Here is a 21,336-nt window from a genome sequence, read left to right on the forward strand (position 1 = left end):
CCTTACGCAGAGCACTTAAAAACCTGAGGCTTAGGAGTGAAAGATCATTGCTTGTGTGTCTTCTGTTCAACTCTTAACCACATCATTTTATGTATGGTTTTGTATGTTTTGCTGGATAAAAGCCTTAGCTGCCAAAACTGTTGGTACTGAGTTTTTAGCAGTCTTGCTACTGTTTTCACCCTGTTGTGCATGATAACAAGCATTAGGATAGGATTAGCATGCAGGCCAATGTTTTCCTCATTCCATTATTTAAAGACTTGTAGTCCTAGAGGATTCATGGTGGTCATGCCGCCCCCACTCTCTGGAGGGGTTCTGTATTTTAAAATGTAAATCACTGGATCAGAATTTTCCTATAGAGACAGGTTCCCCTCACCCTAGTATACAGGGCTGCAGGTTCACGTACACATTTGGTATTTGGCCTGTTTGTGCCATTAATCCAAGGATTAGTTATAGCTGGAGAGATGGGTAGCTCTTCTCACATTCCTTCTGTCTCACAACTTCTAGATAGGAGTGATTTCATTTTATGTGCAAGTGATGCTGCCACAAAGCATTTCACAATAGCCTAAGGGCTAGAAGACTCAAGCCAACACCTGAGAAACCTGAAATCAATTTTTGCCTGAGGCATGCCACTGCATTTGGACTCACTCCTGGGAAACTGTATTTTGGGAAGTACCTTATTCTGCTGATACACAGTTAAGTATATTTTGAGGAGTCTAAGGCCCCCCTTTTGGGGTTCTGACTGGGCTTAGATGAGAAAGATGCCAAGTTGCTCAAATAAGGGCAGTTCTGGGCATGACAAAAGTAAAACTGTAGGCATTGTGGGGGGTTATGGGAAAGGGAGGTGCCTTTTGAGTTCAGACATGTTCCTGGTGGGTGGCAGCTGGGCAGGGATTACAGTTTTGGATCAAAATGCATGGCTTTTTCTGCTCTCAGTCTTTTATTAGAGCTAGCCCCTGTAGGTCTTTATCAAGATAGCTTGTAACTGCCTTGACTGGAGAGGCAAATAGATAGAAAGCTTTATTTCTGCAAGACTGTAAAACTTAGTCACTCATTCTCAACCCTTTTCAGTATCAAATACCTTGAAAACTGAGCTGGTCTGTGAACAGTGGTCTATGTCAATGCTGGTCTGTACCTTTCTTCTAGTTCTACAGTATTATTAAATGTTCATGTGTTTTATAGAAAATGTCAGACTATGAGAACTTGTCTCATTAATGGGACTTAACTACCCACTCCTTAAGGCTTATGTAGGATGGGCTTTTTGTCACTGCTTCTCTGCTTCTCTACCTAAGCATTGCCTGGGCAAAACCCTAGCTGATAAAGTTGTGATAGCTCTAATACTGTAAAATAAAAAAGCAAAATCAGGTACATAGGGTGAAAAGGCAGGTCTTACTGAGCTGAGACTGTTGGAAAAATAGACAAGCTTTCCTCAAGGTTTTAAATAAAAGTGAATCTCTATATTTTATCCCATCTGAGTGTCTTAAGTAGGGTCTGAATCAGTGCTATATGAAGGAGTCCTTCTTTCTCCCACTTGCAATTGGAAGGGAAGGCAATACAACAGCCAAAACCGAACACCTAACACACATGACACTCACCCCTGGCATCAAGTTGTGAGAGAAGTGCGCAGAGAAGAATCTGCTTCACTATTTTATGAAACTCTAGTTGCTTCCATTGGCCTTGCCAATTTCTGCAGCAAATACAACTTTTTATGTAGCACACCAAAGAAGCCAAGCCAAGCCAAGCCCAGCCCTGCCCAACATTTTGCATTAATCAGTACAGACTCTTTTCTCTGGAGGATGATTCAAAGCAGGAACCTATCTTAGCTCCTCTGAACTGCCCCTCAGAAGATGTTTTCCTTTTGTTACAATAAGCTTAGGAAGATTAGTGTAACCAAGATATGGTTAGCCTTTATTAATTAGCCTAATTTGTCAATCCCTGCATGAAGAAAGTACCTCCAATTTTAATGCCTAACTGCTGGTTCAGAATCTCTGACCCAGCAGTTCAACTCTAATTTTCACCATCACAGACAACAGACAACACTGGTAAAGTGTCTGGTGTTTGACCTTGTTCCATTTGCATTTTTATTAAAAAAAAAACCCAAACAGATGTAGTTTTCCATGTTTTTTTAAAAGAGTTAATAACAGCAATAGTTTTATCTCTGCAGGTGGGGAAATGATCACACCCTGTAAAAATAAAGGACTTATCATTCTTTGGCTTCTACTTTATAAGAGTGTGTGGTCTGAGGTCCCAGAGCTGCAGGGATGTTCTGAACTTTTTAGTCAGTGAATGCTTAAGTGAACTTTTTGGAAAGGTGGGAACAGACTCCTCATTTACTAATACATGAAAGTTTCTGTTAAGAATTTGTTTCAATTTATACAATGGACTACCAGGGTGGTGAAATATAAGATACAAATATAGAAGTTCCAGAATCAGATTAGGAGCATTTTAGGAAACAGCTCTCATAAGTAAGCAGGTTAAACTTCTCCATTAATTTAAATTAAGAAATCCATAAACACAAATCCAGGGTGAGCTCTGTATGTTAGTTGTGATCTTCATGAAAAACAAGATGCTGAAATATTTTGTAAGTCAGAACTGAGTTTCCAGCTCATGGTTGTAGACCTAAGGTCTGCAGTAACAAGAGACAGGCTGAAATAAAAACACCTCACACTTATTATTTGTAATGCCTCTACCATCATGCTGGAAAATCTACTCTTGTTACATTTTCCCCATTCCACAGACATGAAGATTCATCACAGTAATCTGAACCTAGTGTAAATTTTCTTACATTTGTTGCAGACAATGAGACTCAGTTTCTGGACTCTCTTGCCTAAATTCTCATTTGTAAGTTGCTTTTAAGGGATCAGCTGGGACGGTTTGTCCACATTTCAAACAAATTGGAGACAAACCTGCTCCCACATCTTAGAACACAATTCAGAGCTAGTTCCCATTCAGTCCCTGTTGTCCAACAGCACTGTGAGGTATTCACAGTATATGCTGTGCCAGACCTTCAGGATATATGTCAGAACCATAAAATCCTGAGAATGCTTGCCAGCCAGAGTTGCCTGGGGCAGACTCACACCTGAGTATTGGAGAGTCTGTAAATATTACTACTTTCTTCCACTCCTTTTACAGACAAAGTATTTGCCAAGCATCTAATATTTTACCCAAAGTCTGAGAGTGCACTTTTTATTTTCTTATAGTAAAGGCACACCTGTTCCAGAGAAAGATATTGCTATAAATATTTAAGAAACTAAGAGCTTTAATTACAAGTTTGCTTGAGTCTTGTAGAGGCTAGAGAAATGGTGAAAAGAACTAATCAATGACAAGCCTAAATCAAAATAAGAACAAACCAAACCATTCTACTTAATTGTGGTAGCTAGAGCCAGTTGACTTCAGTAAACTATTTAAGAATGCATATATCCAGGAATGCATTCCATAAAATGATACATCTTTCTCTGGGGAATGGCCTCATTCTCAAAACTTAAAATGCAGACTTGGGTTCCTTCAAAGCTTAGGCTTTTATGGGGCTTCTTTTAGACACAAGAGCTAGTACTGATTGATTTCTTTTTCTCTTTTAAATGAATTCATCAAGGGGATATTTTTCAGTGGAAAATATCTTTGTAAAAGTCCTTGGATGCTGTAAAAGAAAATAACTCTCAAAAGAGTTCAAGCCTAGCCTGGCCAATTTTTATTTTCAAAAGAGCTATTTCCATTTTTAACACAAGAAAGGTATTTTGAAGAACACATCTGAAAAACAAGCTAACTTCTTGCAGAATGAAGAAGAACAAGAGCAGTTTCCATGGGCACTTATTATTAAGATCCAGTTTCTTAAAGCCATGTGAATCCCTCTCTAAATGGCACAAATGCTAAAAATACTTTTAATATACAAAGATGTTCTTAATATACAAAGAATATCCAGCTAACTTTAATAGGCCAACAGACAAGAAAAGGAAAATTCTGCAGCTCATCTATAAAGAAAGCGTGCACCTGTAAAAAGAATTAAGCATTATTTTGAATGTTGCTGAAATTCTGCAGAGATAGCAATCATTCTGTATGGGCTTAGTTGCACACAGAGATATGTCATTTTCTACTATAAATACATTAAATGCAGTTGATAATAGGGGAACTATATTGATACTCATCCATTTCCTTCCCTCTCAGATATTTTGGAAGAACTGCACAATATTCTATGGTGTTTGGCATTTTAAGGGTTTGTTTAAAAACTGAAAAATCTGAAAAGAAATGAAGTTGAAAATAGGAAACAGCGAACATATTATTTTATTAGATACCTCTTGTTTGATAAGAAATTTGAGACATTTTAGAAAATAACATTCTAAATCATACAAACATTTTACAGTTGCAACTTACCATCCGTATTTAAATAAAACAGCAGCATAAGCCCACCAGAAGGCTAATGTAATTTTAATGTACCTCTGCATATTTTCTGTTATTCTGGTTTAAAAAGTCATATTAGATATGCAGAAGAAAAAAGGTCTTTTTCAGGGGTTAGGCTTTGAAATAGTAAATAAGCAACACAGAGAGTCAAGTCAATAGTTAGCAGAATTAGACAAGGATACCAAGTATACTCATTTGCCTTCTGTAAGAGCTTGCTACCTAGTTAAAGTGCTAGCATAGTGTCTATTGCTTTAAATATCACAATGTTCTCACCAATAATATACAGAAAGAGGCAGGGTAGCATTTATTACACCAAATTTTTAATAAAAACCATTTCTCATAAACAGATATTTCCAAGTCTTTTGCACAATTGTGTATAAAAACACTTATAATCTTTGCTTTTACACACAATCATATATATAATTAATATATTAGAATTGCACAGCAACACTCAAAATCTACTTAATTTAGAAAACAAAAATTTTAGTTATCTAAAATAATTTTTGCAGTGTCTCACTCTTGCTGCTTAGTAAGTTGGTTAGAATTCAAACTATGCTTCATAGAAATCTGATCAACTGTCATTTACAAAGGTACAAAATATACAGCAAAGTTAATCTCTCATTAAATAAAATATACAGATTAGCTAATGTTACAGATCATTAGCTAACACCTTATTTTAAGGGACAAACTTCTAGAGAGCTTCCCCCTTTCCCCCCTCATCCTCCCCCCCCAATATAGGAGAATTACACAACAGTTCCTATCCCTGTATGTTTATGCAATGAGTCACATTCACTTTAACTGCTGATAACAGAGGACTGGGTTTATCATTCTGTATAGTGAGGCCAAAAATGATCCCTGGTGGAACTGCAGTAAAGTCAGTGTGAAACCCTAGAGATCAGTTTTGGCTAAGGTCTAACAGCCGATTCATTTATTTATTTATAGTAAGAACACCACTCATTATCACAGCAGGTACTTTTAGTCCTCCATGAGAATTCTCCTGTAATCTACCAATCAATCTACCATTAAAATAAAGTGTTGCCAATATACTCCATGATCACTCTGTTGTTAAAATAGTGAGCTATGAAAACTGCCTGTTAATTTTTAAATGGATCTCCCTGATAATAAATGGTTTTAATAAAAACAGCATGTTCCCACTTAAACCAGCCATTGTAATTTAACAGTTTGGAATGAATGGTAAGTGCTTGTATGTTAGGTTAGCAAAGAAGTACAACACCAGCTAGAACTACAGCAGTGTCACATCTCCGATGTTTACTCTTGGTCCAGGCGTATGTTAACCATGGCAAAGCACCGGCCTAGGCTCTGAAAGAATGGCACAACAAAAACATCTGTCAGGCTCTTCCATACAGTTTGCACTGAAGGCAGGACCATGAGACAGGTTTTCACAAAAGGCACCACAACCCTGTAAAAAAAAAAAAAGAAAAATTTGAAGATTGGTGCTGCTACAGCATGGGGAAATCAGGATAATGAAACACACGTGTGACATCTTATGGAAGAGAAGTGGTTTACCTTTTATAACTTTATAATACAAATATCTAAGCAAGTTGACTCTACTCTCTTGCAGTCATCCTCCATCTATTTGTTTGTTCAAGGCCTCACACCTGCATATGCATGTGGTCCTCTGGCCAGAATAATCTGTATGCAACGTGAGTGTGTAGACATTGGCTTTCTTTTTGTTGTGTCTCTGTTTACTAACTGGCAATTTCTTTACATGCCATTTGGAATGATGAACTTTTGCTGTCTCTCCCTGCTCCTGGCAGGGCTGGTGTACATGATCTGACATATCCCTGCTGTGACCCACCGTGGCTGAAGAGCAGTCACCTCCTAAGGACTCACTTGTGCTGTGGTCATATGTGAATGTGGGTCTTTAGGGGTTGAAAGAAACACCACATTCCCCAGTTTGATTTACTGGAAACAACACCCTTTACAATCTGCTCTTGCTCTGCTGACTCTTCTGGTGTCTCTTGTATCTGTCTGTCTCACAGGCACACACAAGTGCACGGGCACACATGCACATCACACCATTGGTGTCTCATTCCTACCCATTCCTGTTTCAGTGCTACAGTAAAACAGAAACAGGGAGGCAATATCCAGTTACATTAGATTATTACAATACAGCTACATGCCACATCTCAAAAAAAAAATAGGCTGATCCTGTAAAGTTCTTAATTTGTGAGTGAAAAATTAACATTAGAATATGGCCAGAACTCCTTGTCAGGGGATAAAATCATTTTATTCACCCAGGGTGCATACTAGAAAATACTGTGCTTTTGTCTCCTGAGCTTTGGTAAGCATCTGGGGATTGCTCTCCATGTGTGCCAATTCCAAAGCAATGTCATTACTGGTGGCTTGAGCCAAGCATCCCAACAGTGGAAGAGAGCCAGAAATACACATATGGGCAGCTCAGGAGGGCCAGTGAATACATGACAACTGACCACAATGTTTTAAGTTATTATTCTTCCTTGATCATTTACTGGCCTAAAACTCTGGTCATTTCCCTAAGATGATCTTATTTGGGTGCAGACAAATGAAATGTATACATAAATAACACTGAAGTTCTACTAGAGCAAGATTTAAAAAAAAAATCTCTCTGCCATACTTAACATGTTTACTTCCTAAATTAGGTAAAAGAAGCTATAGATTCTTTTTACAATGATAATAAACTCTGTTCTACTTTACTGTGGCATTCAAAATTTAAGTACCCAGTCTTGTATTTGCCTAATTCCACTGCAGAACCTTCACTGACTTTTATTGGAATGACAGAAAATTTAATATTTCATCATAAGTCTGAAAAAAAGGTGTTGTGTATTTACAAGGCATATTCCTCAGATTAACAAAGTATGAAAAAACCAACCATGTTTAAAAAAATTTGAAGGTTAGAAATGTACAGAATCAAAATTAATTACTTTCAGTGTTTATCTAACAGCTTTTGTCCTACAATGCAAGCCATATACTAGTACATCAATGCTCTACTCAAAGCTAGCACAGATGGATTTAAACAAGAATAGTTTTTCTAAAACCTTCTCTTTTGTCTCTGCTGAAACACCCCATATAGGACTGTGATTACCACTGGAAAATTGTGCCTCTAGTTTTAAACTGAACCCTGTAAACCATGTGTTTATAACCACCTATAATGTCACTGCATATAAAATAGATTATTTATAGAGTAAAAAATTAGGCCTTAACCTATTATAATACAGCTGATAAACATCAATAATGCAAAGGAAAAAAAATTGCTATTTTTCCAAGCAACACAGGGAAAGCACCAGAAATTGCTATTCTGTTTGTGCTGACTCCACCTCTTTTCCATTTCAGATAGTTTATAAGGACAATGTATTTGCTCCATTGATACCATCTATAATTCATTTGGCCTGATTTTTAAAAAAATCTAACTGAACTGGAAAGAAGCAGAAAAGACAACATTACTTTTGACCCTCTATTGACAGGATCACAAAAAATGCAAATAAAACAAATACTACAGTATGCAGAAGATTCACAGAAAGATGTAGAAGACTGGAGAAGCAATGATCATAGTACTTGAAATTGCTGTAGAGGTCATTCACACAGTACTGGAATTCAAACTACTTTGATAATCTAAAGGAAAATAAACATTAAAGTGTTTTGGTAATGTTTTATAATATTTTGGCACTTGTTATCAATTTTTTTTATTTATGGTAAATGCATACAAAACCCAATGTAGGCTAAATCCATAGGAGAATACATGAGACATAATAGCAACCAAAGCTAATTAATATAAATAACTTTCAATTTTACAATAAAGGTCCATCTACTTATAGAACAATTACTTAAACCTCTTTCATCAGAGAAGAAAATCCTTTACACCAAGGAGAGTCATAAAAGGTATTTTCAAAGTTTTACATTATGTGAGTGTGTATTTACATTTTTACAAGTCTGCATCCCATCCTGTAGAGGATACCTTATCTGACAGTGAGATATTTCCAGGTTATCAGGGGGCGTAATGTGCTTTCCTTGGAGTGACCAGTCACACTTAAAAATAAATTCTCAAATGCTGTGAGAAGCCATATATTTGTTTCTGTGACCTGACAAATATAATGTACCCATCCTTTGCTGTGGATTTATTCTGGTCTGCACTTTTGTTCACAGACATGGTAACTATCTGCTTGAGTAATGTCTAACAGTAACATTAAAGTTGCATATCCCAAGGATATGCCATATTGGTACTACTAGTGTTACCATATAGTACAGCATTAGGAAGAAAATTAAAGGTCTGTTGAATTTGTCATCTAGGCTGAAGACAGCTACCTATATGACCTCTCATTGAATCTTTATATATATATATATATAATAAAATACTCCTCCTTTGACCAAGTGGGATGAATCATGTCTTTTGGACACTGTTGAACTGAAAAGTGCCAATTACCCCATTTCTTTCTGTCCTATCCTATTTTCTTTTTATGCTGTTCAAGGCATGACATCTACAAAATTATACCCCTCAACATATCTCACTTTCACTCATGTTACTTCTTCTTCTTGCTAAGCCATGAATGAACACTGTCAAGAACCAAACACTTATTGGAAATGGCAGAGCAGTTTAATTCCCACTGATAACGAGAATCAACTTTTTACAGACTTAGGCAACAATAGAGTAGTCATGCGCCATTAATTCAGATTCCAGCTTCAAAGTAAAGAATCACACCTTGTCCTGTAATGTTTTTCAAAATTGAATCTCATACTTAATACTTAAGATACTGAGACACTTCATACTATTTTTCAAATGCTCTATGTTTCTGTGCTTAAATTACCTAACTCCATGTACTACATCATGATTGTGAATTAAAAGTCTTGCATTGCTCTAAAATACAAGCAAGCATTGTGAAAAGATGGCTAAAAGTTACCTAGGAGATGTACAGCTTCTTGTTGCATGCCATTAACCACTGGGACAAGCAATGGATAATGACCAAAACCTTTCACAACTCATACACAGTATTTGAAGTATATTAAAATCAAATATTATGTATTCCAGGACATGGGTAGACTGGAAAAGATAAAACTACTACAAAAGAAGTAAGCCAACATCCAGATACTTCCTTTCCCTAAACCAAGGGATATGTACTGGACATCAAAGAAGAGGCATCAAGGCAGCACCACCAGATTTTAAGGTAGGCCTTACACTACTAGCTGTAGTGTAATTTATTTAGATTTCAAGCAGTCAGTAGGGACATGGTTTTATGGTTGAGTATGATAGCAGCAGTTATGAAAATGAAGTTGTGGAATACAAAAAGGTAAGATGTAATGCATGTCCATAGCTGCTTTTCATGAACGTCCCTGGCTGTATCTTAGCACTATGAGTGGAAGCTCAAGTGGAGCTGTGAATACCTACTGCTTTAGTCAATGATGTACAGAGCAGAGTGAGCCCATCTCAGATCCATTACTCAAGTTATCGATCACTGATTCTTAGCATAATTATGCAATGTACCAGAATGCTATTCTGATAAGACTAGAAAAAAGCATACACGAAACTCAAGTGTTGATTTCCAAGAGGTGGCAAACATGTGGCTTAGAACAAGAATCAGTCATTAATCTACAAGAAATATAAAAATCTTGCATGAGCCACCTGAAAAACCAGAAGTGTTCTGTTCATATTCAAAAGTCAATAACCTTAAGAGCTACAATCTGAGAACATACTTAAAAGTTTGCTAATTTCACAGGAAGATGTTACAACTCAGTGTGGCCTGTATACTCTGGTGAGAATGACAGTCATCAGTAAAGGAAAAATGTGAAGTTGACTTCCTTGAACTGGCTTGTATGTGGATCACCAGCCTGCTAGCTGGCCCAGTTTCAGCCCATCAGTATCTTTTACCAGGTAGTATGAAACAAGCTTCTGCTCAAGCAGCCAGTCTGGGGAACATAATATGCTCCATCTTCATGGTTAAAAATGAAAATTAAGTGTATTAATATATATTTCTTACTTAGCTTTCTTTTTGCAGGTGAAAAACAACATTTACTATGAGATGTGATGGGGAAAATTCATAAGGCACCCTTGAGCATGAGAAATGCTGAGTTACACTTATGTGGATTTTTAACATGCTGATGAAACTGCAACAACATGTGATATCAATACAGCTTTCTGCGTGAGCACCTCCAGAAGTCGTTGAAACACATTTTAATTTAGCCCCAGAAAAGGATGACAAAAGTGAAGCACAGAGACTGAGTGGCAGGCTTCTGGGAGGGCTTGCCCCAGGGTCCTCCCATGACATTTAAACAGCTGAAGACAGTTATAATTGGATTCCCTTTGTTTCACCTACAAAACAAGGAGTTACTTTTTCTTTGAGACCCAATGGACCTACAAGGGAAACTAGTACCCTGTATTTAGGGCCTCTAAATGTTCACTGCTTTTGCACTATCCTCTCAAATGCAGCAACACTGAACTCCACTCGCATAATATCTGGAACACAAAGAGGCGCCAACTTAGAATGACAACTTAGTCTCAGTGTGTTCCACCTTTGTGTTGGAACAAATCCAGCTTTTTTGTGGGAGTTTGTGGGAATATGAGGCAGTATTGCCTTTGGATGGAGTCCAAGGGGATGCAGATAGGACTACTGAGTTTTATGATTCTTTCACATCCATCCCAGGTGCAAGGAAGATCAAAATGAAAGATCAATTCTATGTTGACATCGAACCTAGGCAAAGGAAATGATTTCTTGGGGAAGCAAGTGTGTTCACAGAAAATCAAGAGAAACTTTTCAAGGGAAGTGCTACATTCAGACAGCCCTATTTCACATGTGCTGAGAACCCACGGTTCCCGAGATAGTCACTAGGGACTATGTGCATAAATAGTAACTGACCTCTGTGTCCTGGATCAGTGAAACCCTGTATCCAGTCTGTAAAATCCAGATACAAGATCCTTCTGAAGCACAAAAAAGTACTGAAAATTTAATAAGTTTGGCATTGATTAATTTTTCCACATATATTTCACTACTGGAAACCTACATATACTCACCATACCCTTTAGCAGTCACACTGCACACTATGGCAGAGTGACAGCTGACAAATCTAAAAATCTGGGCAACACTAGGCCTACGAACTATTTGTTTGTAACAATTTGGGAACAAGAGATATAGCAAGTGGGCATCCCTCAGCTGCACTGCAACTCCTTTGGATATTATGCAAACACTATGTTCCAAAATTCAAGTTAATCATTTTTCAAAGTGGCTTGACAATGTCACCAACACAAGCTTCCATTGTACTTTCCAAAACTGAAATCTGCACCCCTGAAATTGCCATCACAAGTTCAGATAATCAATGTATTCCTAGGGTTTTGAGTTCACTTCCAGTTTCTGTATGTTGTTTTTCTTGATAAAAGGGATTCCAGTCTTACCCAAATCAAATTAGACTTTGCCCAAAACTAATGTATATGGAAAATCCTGCTCTGCAGAAATAATGTCAATAATCTGCATTCATCTCTTCCTCTGCAGCCCTTTGGATTGTCAGTTCTTTCCTCAACCTCCTTATTCTCCCTGCCCTTCTTCCTTCTCCACCATCATCTCCCTTTCTGGACTCAAAATATTCTTCCTGATAGTTTGTGAGCATATTATGCTTAAAGTACACAGGTTTAGTGTGACTTGCATGGCCAGTGTATTTGCCGGTGAACGTGTGCCATGGCCAGAAGCAGGTTTCCTGAGCTCAGCAGGGTTTTTTGCTTAGGTGGAAGGGCTTTGGAGCACTGCATCTAGAGATAGCTATGCACCAGATGCAAGGCACTGGCATTACATTTTATGGCAGTAACACAGAGCCAGCTGGGCCCTCAAAAGCTTTCTTCAGTCTGTGAGGAAAAAATGAAAGAGGTAATAGTACTAAGAAGTTAGTAATAACTTTAGGCGTTAGTAATACTTCTCTCTAGATAATTCATTTAAAATACAGATTTGGACAAATTCTGCACTTCAGTCTAGAAAATAAATTCAGTCACTATTATAACTCCAGAAGCCAGCCAAGGCTGGAATGCATTGCTGTAGCTGCTGTCCAAGCGGGTATACAGACTCTCTGCCCCAAGGAGCTTTCACAGTCATGACAGACCGCTGGTAAACCAAGGCAGGGAACTGAATCACAGAGAAAAGAGTGTTTCCTTTTCTGCCCCTTTAGAAATAAAGCAGTTAATATTAGCAGATCTGGCTACCGATGTAAAGTCGGAGACCGGTGGTTGAGCAGTAATGAATGCTAGAGGAGAGGAATTCTGCGGAGCTGTCGGCAGAGCCCGGACACAGCACGCCCTTACCAGATGTGCAGGCAGCTGAGCGTCGCGAAGACGATCCCCACAACCAGGGCCATCGGTATGGCGAGGACCAGAGTCAGGACCTTGTAGATCACGTACTTGCTGAGCTCAAACAGAGCGTGGCTGCAGATCCAGACCTTGTCGAAGGAGTGGGTGAGCTCGGGCTCCGCGATCACATCCTCGAAGCCCAGCTGGAACGAGAGAAGGCTCTACCGTGACGGGAGCTGGGGCGTGGGGAGCCCGCAGGGGACCCCACCTCGCGAGTTCCCGAGCCCCGGCCCCGCCCGCCCCCGGCCCGGCCCGGCCCGGCCCGCACCTGCAGGTGGGAGTTCAGCCCGTGAGGGTCGCGGTCCAGCTCGTCCTCCGCGCACTTCTCCGCGTCCGACAGCGCGGGGCCGCCGCTCCGCGGGAAGTTGTCGTCGTCATCCATGAAGATGCGGGTGTCCACTTTCTCCGTCTCCAGCCCCATGGCGCTGCCGCCGCTGCGCGGCTCCGGCCCGGCCCTGCCCCGTCCGCCGCTGCCCCGCCGGGCCGGGGCGGAGCGGGGCCCGGGACACGCCCCGGCCGCGCCGGGAGCCCCGCCGAGCCCCGGCGGCCGCGGGGCGGGCTCGGGCTCGGGCTCGGGCTCGGGGTGGGTGCCTGCCCGCGGCCCTGGCAGCCGCTCGGGGGGCGCCCGGCCCGCCCGGCCCTCCCGGCCCTCCCGGCCGCGCTGGTTTCCCCGTGCGTCTGCGGTGCCCGGCTGGCCCCGCGCCCCACTGGCTTCGTCAGCGCTTGTGGCATCGCAACAACCGGCAGCAGAAACAGAGCGCGGGGAACTGTGCTCTGGGCCTGCCTGTGGCCCCTTTGCAGCTGTAGGGGAAACAGGGAAAGAAGCGGGGAGGAGAGGGGGTCACCACTGCCCACCCAGGTTCCCGTGTCTGGCCCCACTGGCCCGTCACACTCCAGGGGGATTTACTTGACTCGTGCTGCTTAAACTGCCTAATTTTTTTTTTCTGAAATAAAATACTGCATCGGCCATATTTTCACGCCTTCTTTGGGTTTTAGCTTCAGTCCATACAAATGATTTCCTCTATTTTATTTGAGAACGTGTTTTAAACCTAAAAGTGATCTGTATAAAGCCACGAAACTATTATAATGACCACTAACAGTACCTGATAATACTGATACACAGTGATCTCATGAGCTGCCAGGAGTTCATTCTTGCTGCATTCAATAACCGCACCTGTCAGTCGCAGAGAGAAGTGATGTTACTAATCAATCCTCCGGACCTGTTAAATTAGAGAGGAACTTGCTAATTTTAACTTCCTTTAATTTTCACCACTACATTAAGTTAAGGAGAGCTTTAACATTTAAAAATCTCACAAGAAAGTGATATAAAAACAATTATGCAAAATCTGGGTAGGATATCACCTGTTACAATGCTCTTGTTCATACTGCATTGTTCTTGTCAGAAACTTCTGCAGAAAAGCTTTGCATCTCTGTGTAACTCAATGGATATTTTCTCCCATATTAAGTGAGCTTAGTGATACTGATCTCATGTAAATATTTTGCACTAGGTCTAAAAAGCCTGCAAGTAGTTTTACAGTAGGTTCAAAGGCAAACAAAGAAACTGTGATGACTCAAGGCACTGAGTTGCAATACATTGAGTCAAGGCAATGAGCTGCATTTCTACCCTGCTTCCCCTCACCCCTCCTGCAATAAAAACCAAATAGAGTTGAAGTTCAGCTCTACCCTTCAGGGTGCTTCTGTCCAGCAACTGTTATTTTTCTGGCATATTGATATGGGGGCGTGGGTGCAGCCCAAAGACATTCATCGTTTCTGATAGCTGCTTGGGTTAGGCACAGAAATTTGGATTTGGTGCTGCTGAAAAGCAAGGAAGGAGCCAGCAACACAGGCTCCCAAACTCGCCCCTTAGTTACAGAAGTCAGACCATACTAGTTTGTACCAACTGTTTCCTACTTCTCCCCTCACTAGAAGCATGGATCAGGTGCATGTGCACAACCTGGGACCTGCTTTTGGGCAGCTCTGCCCATTTCTCAACCCCTCCTGCTGCATCTCACTCAACCCAACCAGCTGGAGCTGTGAGTCTGTAGCTTTATTGCTCAGTTCCAGCTTTGCTAAAAGCTAGGGAGTGGTTCTTCTTGAAAGATCTCCCAAATCACAGTCTGCCACTGCAGAGTGGGCTTGCAGTATCAGCCGCGTCTCTTAAAAAGAAAATAGCATTTTCTGTTTCATGTCCATATACTTTTTGAAATCTCTTATTGTATTAATTGAGAAAGCACCTTGGAAAAACCAAGAGTTTACCTTTGTTAGTCTCTGAGGATTTGGAATAAAGTGGTGATGCAATTACTCCTGAAAGACTAATATTTTTCATGGAAAGCCTATTTTAAAGTAATAAAAGCTCAAGTCTGCATATGACTGAGGACTGAGGTTATTAAAAACCCCTTAAATTATGCTGTTTTCAATAACTTTGGTAGTTATTTTGGAGAATATTTGTATATGATTTATCAAGTGAGGCTGAGAGTAAAGTTGGGGCAGCATCAGGTTATAATCCCTGGCAAATGCACAGAATGAAAGGAGGTAAATACAATGTTCAATAAGGGGAATTTTTCCAGTATCCATGTTCAGGGACACCATGTACACTTTGAAGTACAAAAGTAAGAATAGAGAAAAATGACCATTAACAGGGTGCAAATCTTCTCCAATCTTACATGATATTCTCTAATAACCTTTGGACAGATTTTTTTTTTTTTTTAAATTCTGTGTTGGTAAACAGCCAAGGAATTCTATCATGTGACACAAAATTCATATGTTTGTGAGTATTGCCACATTTTGGCCCAGGTGTTGTTCTTTATGTGCTGAACTTCTGCTTGAAGGTAACATCAGCTGTTGAAGAAATATATTTCCATTTTCCAACCATTACACCTTTTGCTGCTATGTTTTTAACAAGTGAAATGGTGGCATTTTTCATTATTACGAATTCTTTGTATTAGAAGAGTCTCTCAGAATGTAGTGTGGTACAGAGTACACAGCTATTGAACAAATAGTCTCTCCAAAAGCTTCTAATCAAAAGTATAGGCCCAGGGATGAACAATGGATGCAGACATAGATGAAAAAAACAAAAAAAAAAACCACAAAAAAAAAAACCTAACAAGCAAGGCTGTGATAGGCTCAGTAGTTTTGTAACTGTTTTCATGCACAATGTTGGAAAAGGACTTTTATGAACAGTTTTATAGAAGGATTATATTGCATGTTCACTGCAATTCCTCTGAGGTGTGAAGTGCAGCATAAGGGGAAACAGTTCACAGATTTTTGGAGAGTGAAGATCTTGGCAAAAAAGTTTTCATATCTGTCCTTGAAAAAAAAGTTACATTTAGACTCTAACTAATGTGTAATTTTATTGAAAAATGTGGTGTCCATTTATTGAAAAATATGGTGTCCATCTATATTTGTTGTATAAGGATGTTCCTGTTTAAACTTTGAGTATTACTTTGATTACTTTGATTATTGTAGCATTTTATAAACAGACACAAACTGTCTTTCTTGACCAGGGCAGGCATGTCATCTTTTGGCAACAGCTTTCACAGTTACACTTAGCATTTGAGAAAGGCCTGTCTTTGCAAGAAGACCATAGACAATGGCCAGTTGGGTCTCATCCATTCTATTTTGCTTGTCAGGATGAGTTCAGCTCTCAGGGTATCCTTTTCCTGTTTTCTCTCAGTTTTCTCTTTTAAGAATATTTGTAGTTTAATCTGAAAGTACCATATAATTATTATAATACAAAAAACACATTTTCAGAGAGATAAATTACAAGGAGACCTATTAATTTCTCTTGTAGTTTTATTGAGGTTTTAACAGATGTGTACTTCAAATATGTTATTTTCTTTTCAATATCAGTATTGAAAATCTTAATGATTTCAGAGGAGCTGTGAAAATCTTTTATTTTACCTTCATATCTCTATGACATACCTGGGGAATTCCTGTTGCTGTCATTTCACAGATAGGCAGTATACTGCGATATGAAAGGTCAATGGGCTCTCAATATTTGTTTACATTAGAAATTAGGTGTAAAGCCAGTGGCTGCAGCTGTCCCCGGTTGTGCTGCATGGGTGGAAGGGAGAGGCAGCTGCACAGCTGAGATTTCAAGAAGTGAACCAGGCAGTGTTAGTGGAAAAGTTGCATCTTCTTTTCCTAGTTTTCCTTCTGATAAGTTTATGCCTGGATGTAAATCCATTTGAAGGAAGCAGCTGTAGAGAACTGAGAAATTTGTGTGGCACCCAGGGATATGTGAGATGTGTTAAAATAAAACCAACCCTGAAGGACCTTGCAAATTAAAGATATTGATTAGAAGCTACATGGGAGACTTTTGGAAAAAGTGTGTAAATCATGTGTATCCTACTTTGTCACCGCTGAAGCAGTGACCTTTGACTTGGTCCATTAAAACGATAATGAGATCCTGTGTCTGTGTATGGAAACTCTCTTATGCTCCATTGCTTTTCTTCTCATTTTTTTATCCTGTGGAGTGTAAAATTCACTGTTTTCAGTGGTCAATCAATGCAAACAAGTGTAAGCCATGGATAAACATTTATATTTAATTTGCTGCTAAATTTAGCCAATTGCTTTTATGAAGATTCATTTTATATGTATTGAGGTGAAAGCTGCTTTGAGTGTCAGAATAGAGTTGACATGATAAATATGTCAAGAAAATGGTTGTGGAAATGATTTTAGGACTTTCTGCATCTTTTTTAGCCAAGCTAAATTAGTGGCAATAGACATGTTTATAGTAGCTTTCAGAATAGCTTCTGATTTCTACTATGAGAAGAAAACAAGTACTCCCATGAGGTCTCCTGAGTTGCTATTTTGATGACTTGATAGCGCTTAAATAGTCTCCACTGAAGGATGAGAGAGTTTGCTGTTTAATACCAACACTGGGAATATGGTTCCTAGTGAGCAGATAGAGACCATGGGGAACAACAGAGGGGCTGATAATTCCACCATCTCCCTGGGTAGCCTGTTCCAATGCTGGACCACATTTTTGGAGAAGAAATTCTTCCTAATGCCCAATGTGAGATCCCCTGGGTGCAGCTTGAGGCCATTTCCTCTTGTTCTGTGTCTGGGTGCCTGGGAGAAGAGGCTGACTCCTACCTGGCCACAACCTCTTTTCTGATGGTGGCAGAGCATGGTAAGGCTAAACTACCCAAATCCCTCAGCTGCTCCTCATAAGACTTACTCTCAAGACCTCTCACCAGCTTTGTTTTCCATCTTTGGACATCTTCCAGCACCTCAATGTCCTTGTAATGAGGGGCCCAGAACTGGACACACAACTTGAGGTGTGGCCACTCCAGTGCCGAGTACAATCACTTTCCCAGACCTGCTGGCCGCTTCAATGTTTACAGCATTACAGGGGCTGATATAATCAATGTTTCCTCTGTGTTTAAGATGTAAGCAAAGTATAAGACACTCTAATGTGGTTCCTGCTCAGTGGGCCAGCTGCATGTTATAAAAGATTGAGAAAGGGATGTAGGGTATGAAAAGCTACTCAGCACTGAATGACAACTCCTGAGCCTGTTCATGCTCCAGCCCTGCCAGAGCTGAGGAGCAGAATTATCTGCTTTAGCCTTGCAGCATGGTGGTCCAACAGCTGCTACTGCTCAGCTGGCTGGTGGTAGCTTGTTAAAATGTGTAACCCCAGTGTTTACAGCTGTTTGCTTATATAAACAGAGTAAAAAAAAGGCATTAAAGCAGTGTAGCATGAAACCAGAACCTGGAAGCTCATCAGAGTTTGGTCTCTTTGCCCACTGAAATGAAAAAGGAAAAGGGATATTGTGGAAAAAATATGGAAACAGCTCATGGGATTTGCAGGAAGGATCAGGTGGTTTCTCTATGAGCATCCAAGTTAAGCCAGATTCTGATGAAAATCATTATAAAAGCAGTAACTCTTCTTGGATGGTTTTTGTTGCAAACATTATGTCATTAGTTGTCAGTGATGGAGGATCCTTTACCTTGGACCACACCAGATTTTTTGGAGATTGCTGAATGTTCTAATTAGGACTCTGCTAATGGTTGTTTTATTCTTTCTTCCTTTGATGAAGTGGCTTCCCAGGAAGCTACTGGGGGTGGGAAGCAGGTGATGACTGGGGATGTGAAGCAGTGTGCTGTCATTGACTGATGGCTTTCATAAAGATAAAAATCAGACTCTTGAACTCTTCAATAGTTACCACAAGCTCAAGTGCTTTGGATATTAAAAAAAAAAAACAAAAAACCAAAACCTGATAATTTTTTTTTTCCTGAAGATGCAGATATCTATTTATTCAGCAGCTGGATCAAATACTTCTCAGGTCTGTCTTTAAAAGTCATCCATCTAGAAAAATGTGGAGGTCACTAGATTGAGACTATAATTGGTTCGTTTGCATTTCCAAACTACATTTCAGGGGTTTGCTGCCACTAATTTTTCCAGATGTTTTCTGCAACTTGCTATTTAACAACTCTCTGTGTGAAAATCTCTTTGATCTTTCACCAGTTTCTGCTCTTTTCATGCTTTGTGTATGGAAGAGGAATAGTGAACATATTATGCTTTAATTATGTCATTCTTTTCTGTAGTTCCTTTAGAAAAATACTTAGGGTCTGATAAACTACTTTTGCTAAGATTGCATTTTTGGTCTATTTGCATTATGTTAATGACCCTGAAAATCTCTGAGGTATTTAGTACATTCTCATCCATGAAGTAATAACAAAACATTTTTTTTCTTATTCTGAGAATTTAGAAAAAATACTTTCCCATGTTATTCATCATATAGTTTTCAAATGGCTTATTGGAAATCCAGAAATATGTATAAGTCAGCTGTACAGAGAATAAATAATTTTTCTTTTCCAAGACTTTGGCCATTCCTACACTTGGAGCTTGTAAGGGTCTGATTTTTTCTTGCCCAAGGAGTGCTTCACATACACTAGTCTTCGTATTTTTTTCTCTTAAATTTTATTATCTTTTTATAGTCTGATAGCTTGGTTAGGTAAGTAAAAGAATTTGTGAGGTAAAACCGTTCCTTTATGAAAAAGGATAATCCAAAAATAGGATTTGCAGGATACTTTTTCAAAGGGTGTGTAATTAAAAAAAATCCTACTTTGAAAACTCCACTCATAAGAGATGACAACAGAACACAAATGCCCTTGTGAGCAACTGATTTTTTCTCTAATGATTTTGAGTCAAAAAGTGTAGTTGAAGAATGTACCATTCTTGGAGGTGCACTTGGATTACATTCCTTTTCTCTGTAAGACATCTCTAGTATGACTTGGCCTGCTCCTGTGATGTCAGTGCAACTGGTCCATGTATTACAACACAGGCATGTATAATATATATGCACATTATATGTATGGATGTATGTCTATCACAGCATTTGCTCTGTCCACGTTATCCCAAGAAAGGAGATTGGAGCAGATAGAATGCAAAGTTACTTTCTAGAGAGGAGATACATTATCAGTAGTCAAAGTCCAGCAAATTGTGATTAACCTTCAATTGGCTACTTCTGGGGTTTTTCCCTCCAGGCCAGTCCCTCCCTGCTCTTCCTCTTTCTGTCTGTCTTTTTATTAAATCCAGGGGGAACAGGGAAACTCCTGTTTAAAGAGTTAGCAGCAGCCAGCGAGTTCGACGTGCACTCAAAGCAAGTGTGCTGTGCTTGCATCTCAAAATTTCCTTCAGCGTTTGTGCATGTGGTAGCAGTGGTAGGAGACATAGCAGAGAACAGGGACTAGCTTAAGGATTGGTTTGGGCTCAAAAACTTTTGACCAGAGCTAGATGGTCCTTGAATAAAATATTAGGTATTACTCTGTTTTAGTAGTAAAGAACACTTAACTATGCAGATGAATAAATAAGGACAGGAATAAGAAATTTTTAAGAGGCCTACTGTAGACGGGTCTGCGAAAAGAGAACATTGTTAATCCTAGGCTAGCAGATGTTTTACACATTCCATGCTTGGAAGTCTAGTTCAGTCTACTTTGGAAATCCAGAATGCTTTTTTTTGTCCCTTATTCAGTTTTCCTTTATATTTTCCCATAAAAGTCCCTCTCTTTTTGTATTCATGCTTTCAGACTGCAGATTGCTGTATCTCTTTAATTGCCATACAGCCAATGTCTTAAAAATTCATTTCTATTTTAGTCACTCACTACGTATCAGTCTCTCCAGCTCTCTGATCATTTTTGCTGTTTTCTGGACTCTCTGGACACCGTCCATTTTCTCACTCGGTCTTTTTGATAGTTAGACAGCTATAACTGCATGTAAAATTCCTGGCAGGCACAGAGGGAATAAAGTAATCTATGGATAGATTTTAACCATCCTTTTTTTGTCTTGTTGTGTTTGTGAAAACAGCTCAAAACTGTTGTATTTGTACTGCTAGTAATGCATTTATTTTTTTAGTGCATGCTCATTCATTATAGCTTTAAGATTAATCAGCACTTCTGTTTATACCAGCTGAAGATCTGTCCCATTTATTTTCTGTAGTCTGTTTCAATTTATAGCTGTTTTTGTTGTTTTGTGTATGTGTCTATGATTCTCTTATTTTTCTCTTTGAGAAAGAAGTCCATATAAAAATGCAGCTGAAATATGTAAGAGCTCCACCTTTTCCAATGTGGGAAGCTTTGGAAATAAGGGCAAAATCAGAGACTTGAATGTCAAAGTATTT

The 21,336-nt window shown here is 39.4% G+C and overlaps 1 protein-coding gene across 1 annotated transcript; it reads right to left on the minus strand.

Annotated features, from left to right (window-relative positions):
• Positions 1–4,252: 4,252 nt before the first annotated feature.
• On the minus strand, positions 4,253–13,177 carry CAV2 (caveolin 2). The gene is made up of 3 exons (XM_021542599.3): positions 12,978–13,177; positions 12,665–12,852; positions 4,253–5,812 (listed from the first exon to the last, which is right to left on the minus strand). The coding sequence occupies exons 1-3, from the start codon at positions 13,128–13,130 to the stop codon at positions 5,662–5,664; spliced, it is 492 nt and encodes a 163-aa protein (XP_021398274.1). The 5' UTR covers positions 13,131–13,177; the 3' UTR covers positions 4,253–5,661.
• Positions 13,178–21,336: the final 8,159 nt, after the last annotated feature.

The sequence above is a fragment of the Lonchura striata genome, chromosome 5 (genome assembly GCF_046129695.1).
Source record: "Lonchura striata isolate bLonStr1 chromosome 5, bLonStr1.mat, whole genome shotgun sequence".
NCBI classification, from domain to species: Eukaryota; Metazoa; Chordata; class Aves; order Passeriformes; family Estrildidae; genus Lonchura; species Lonchura striata.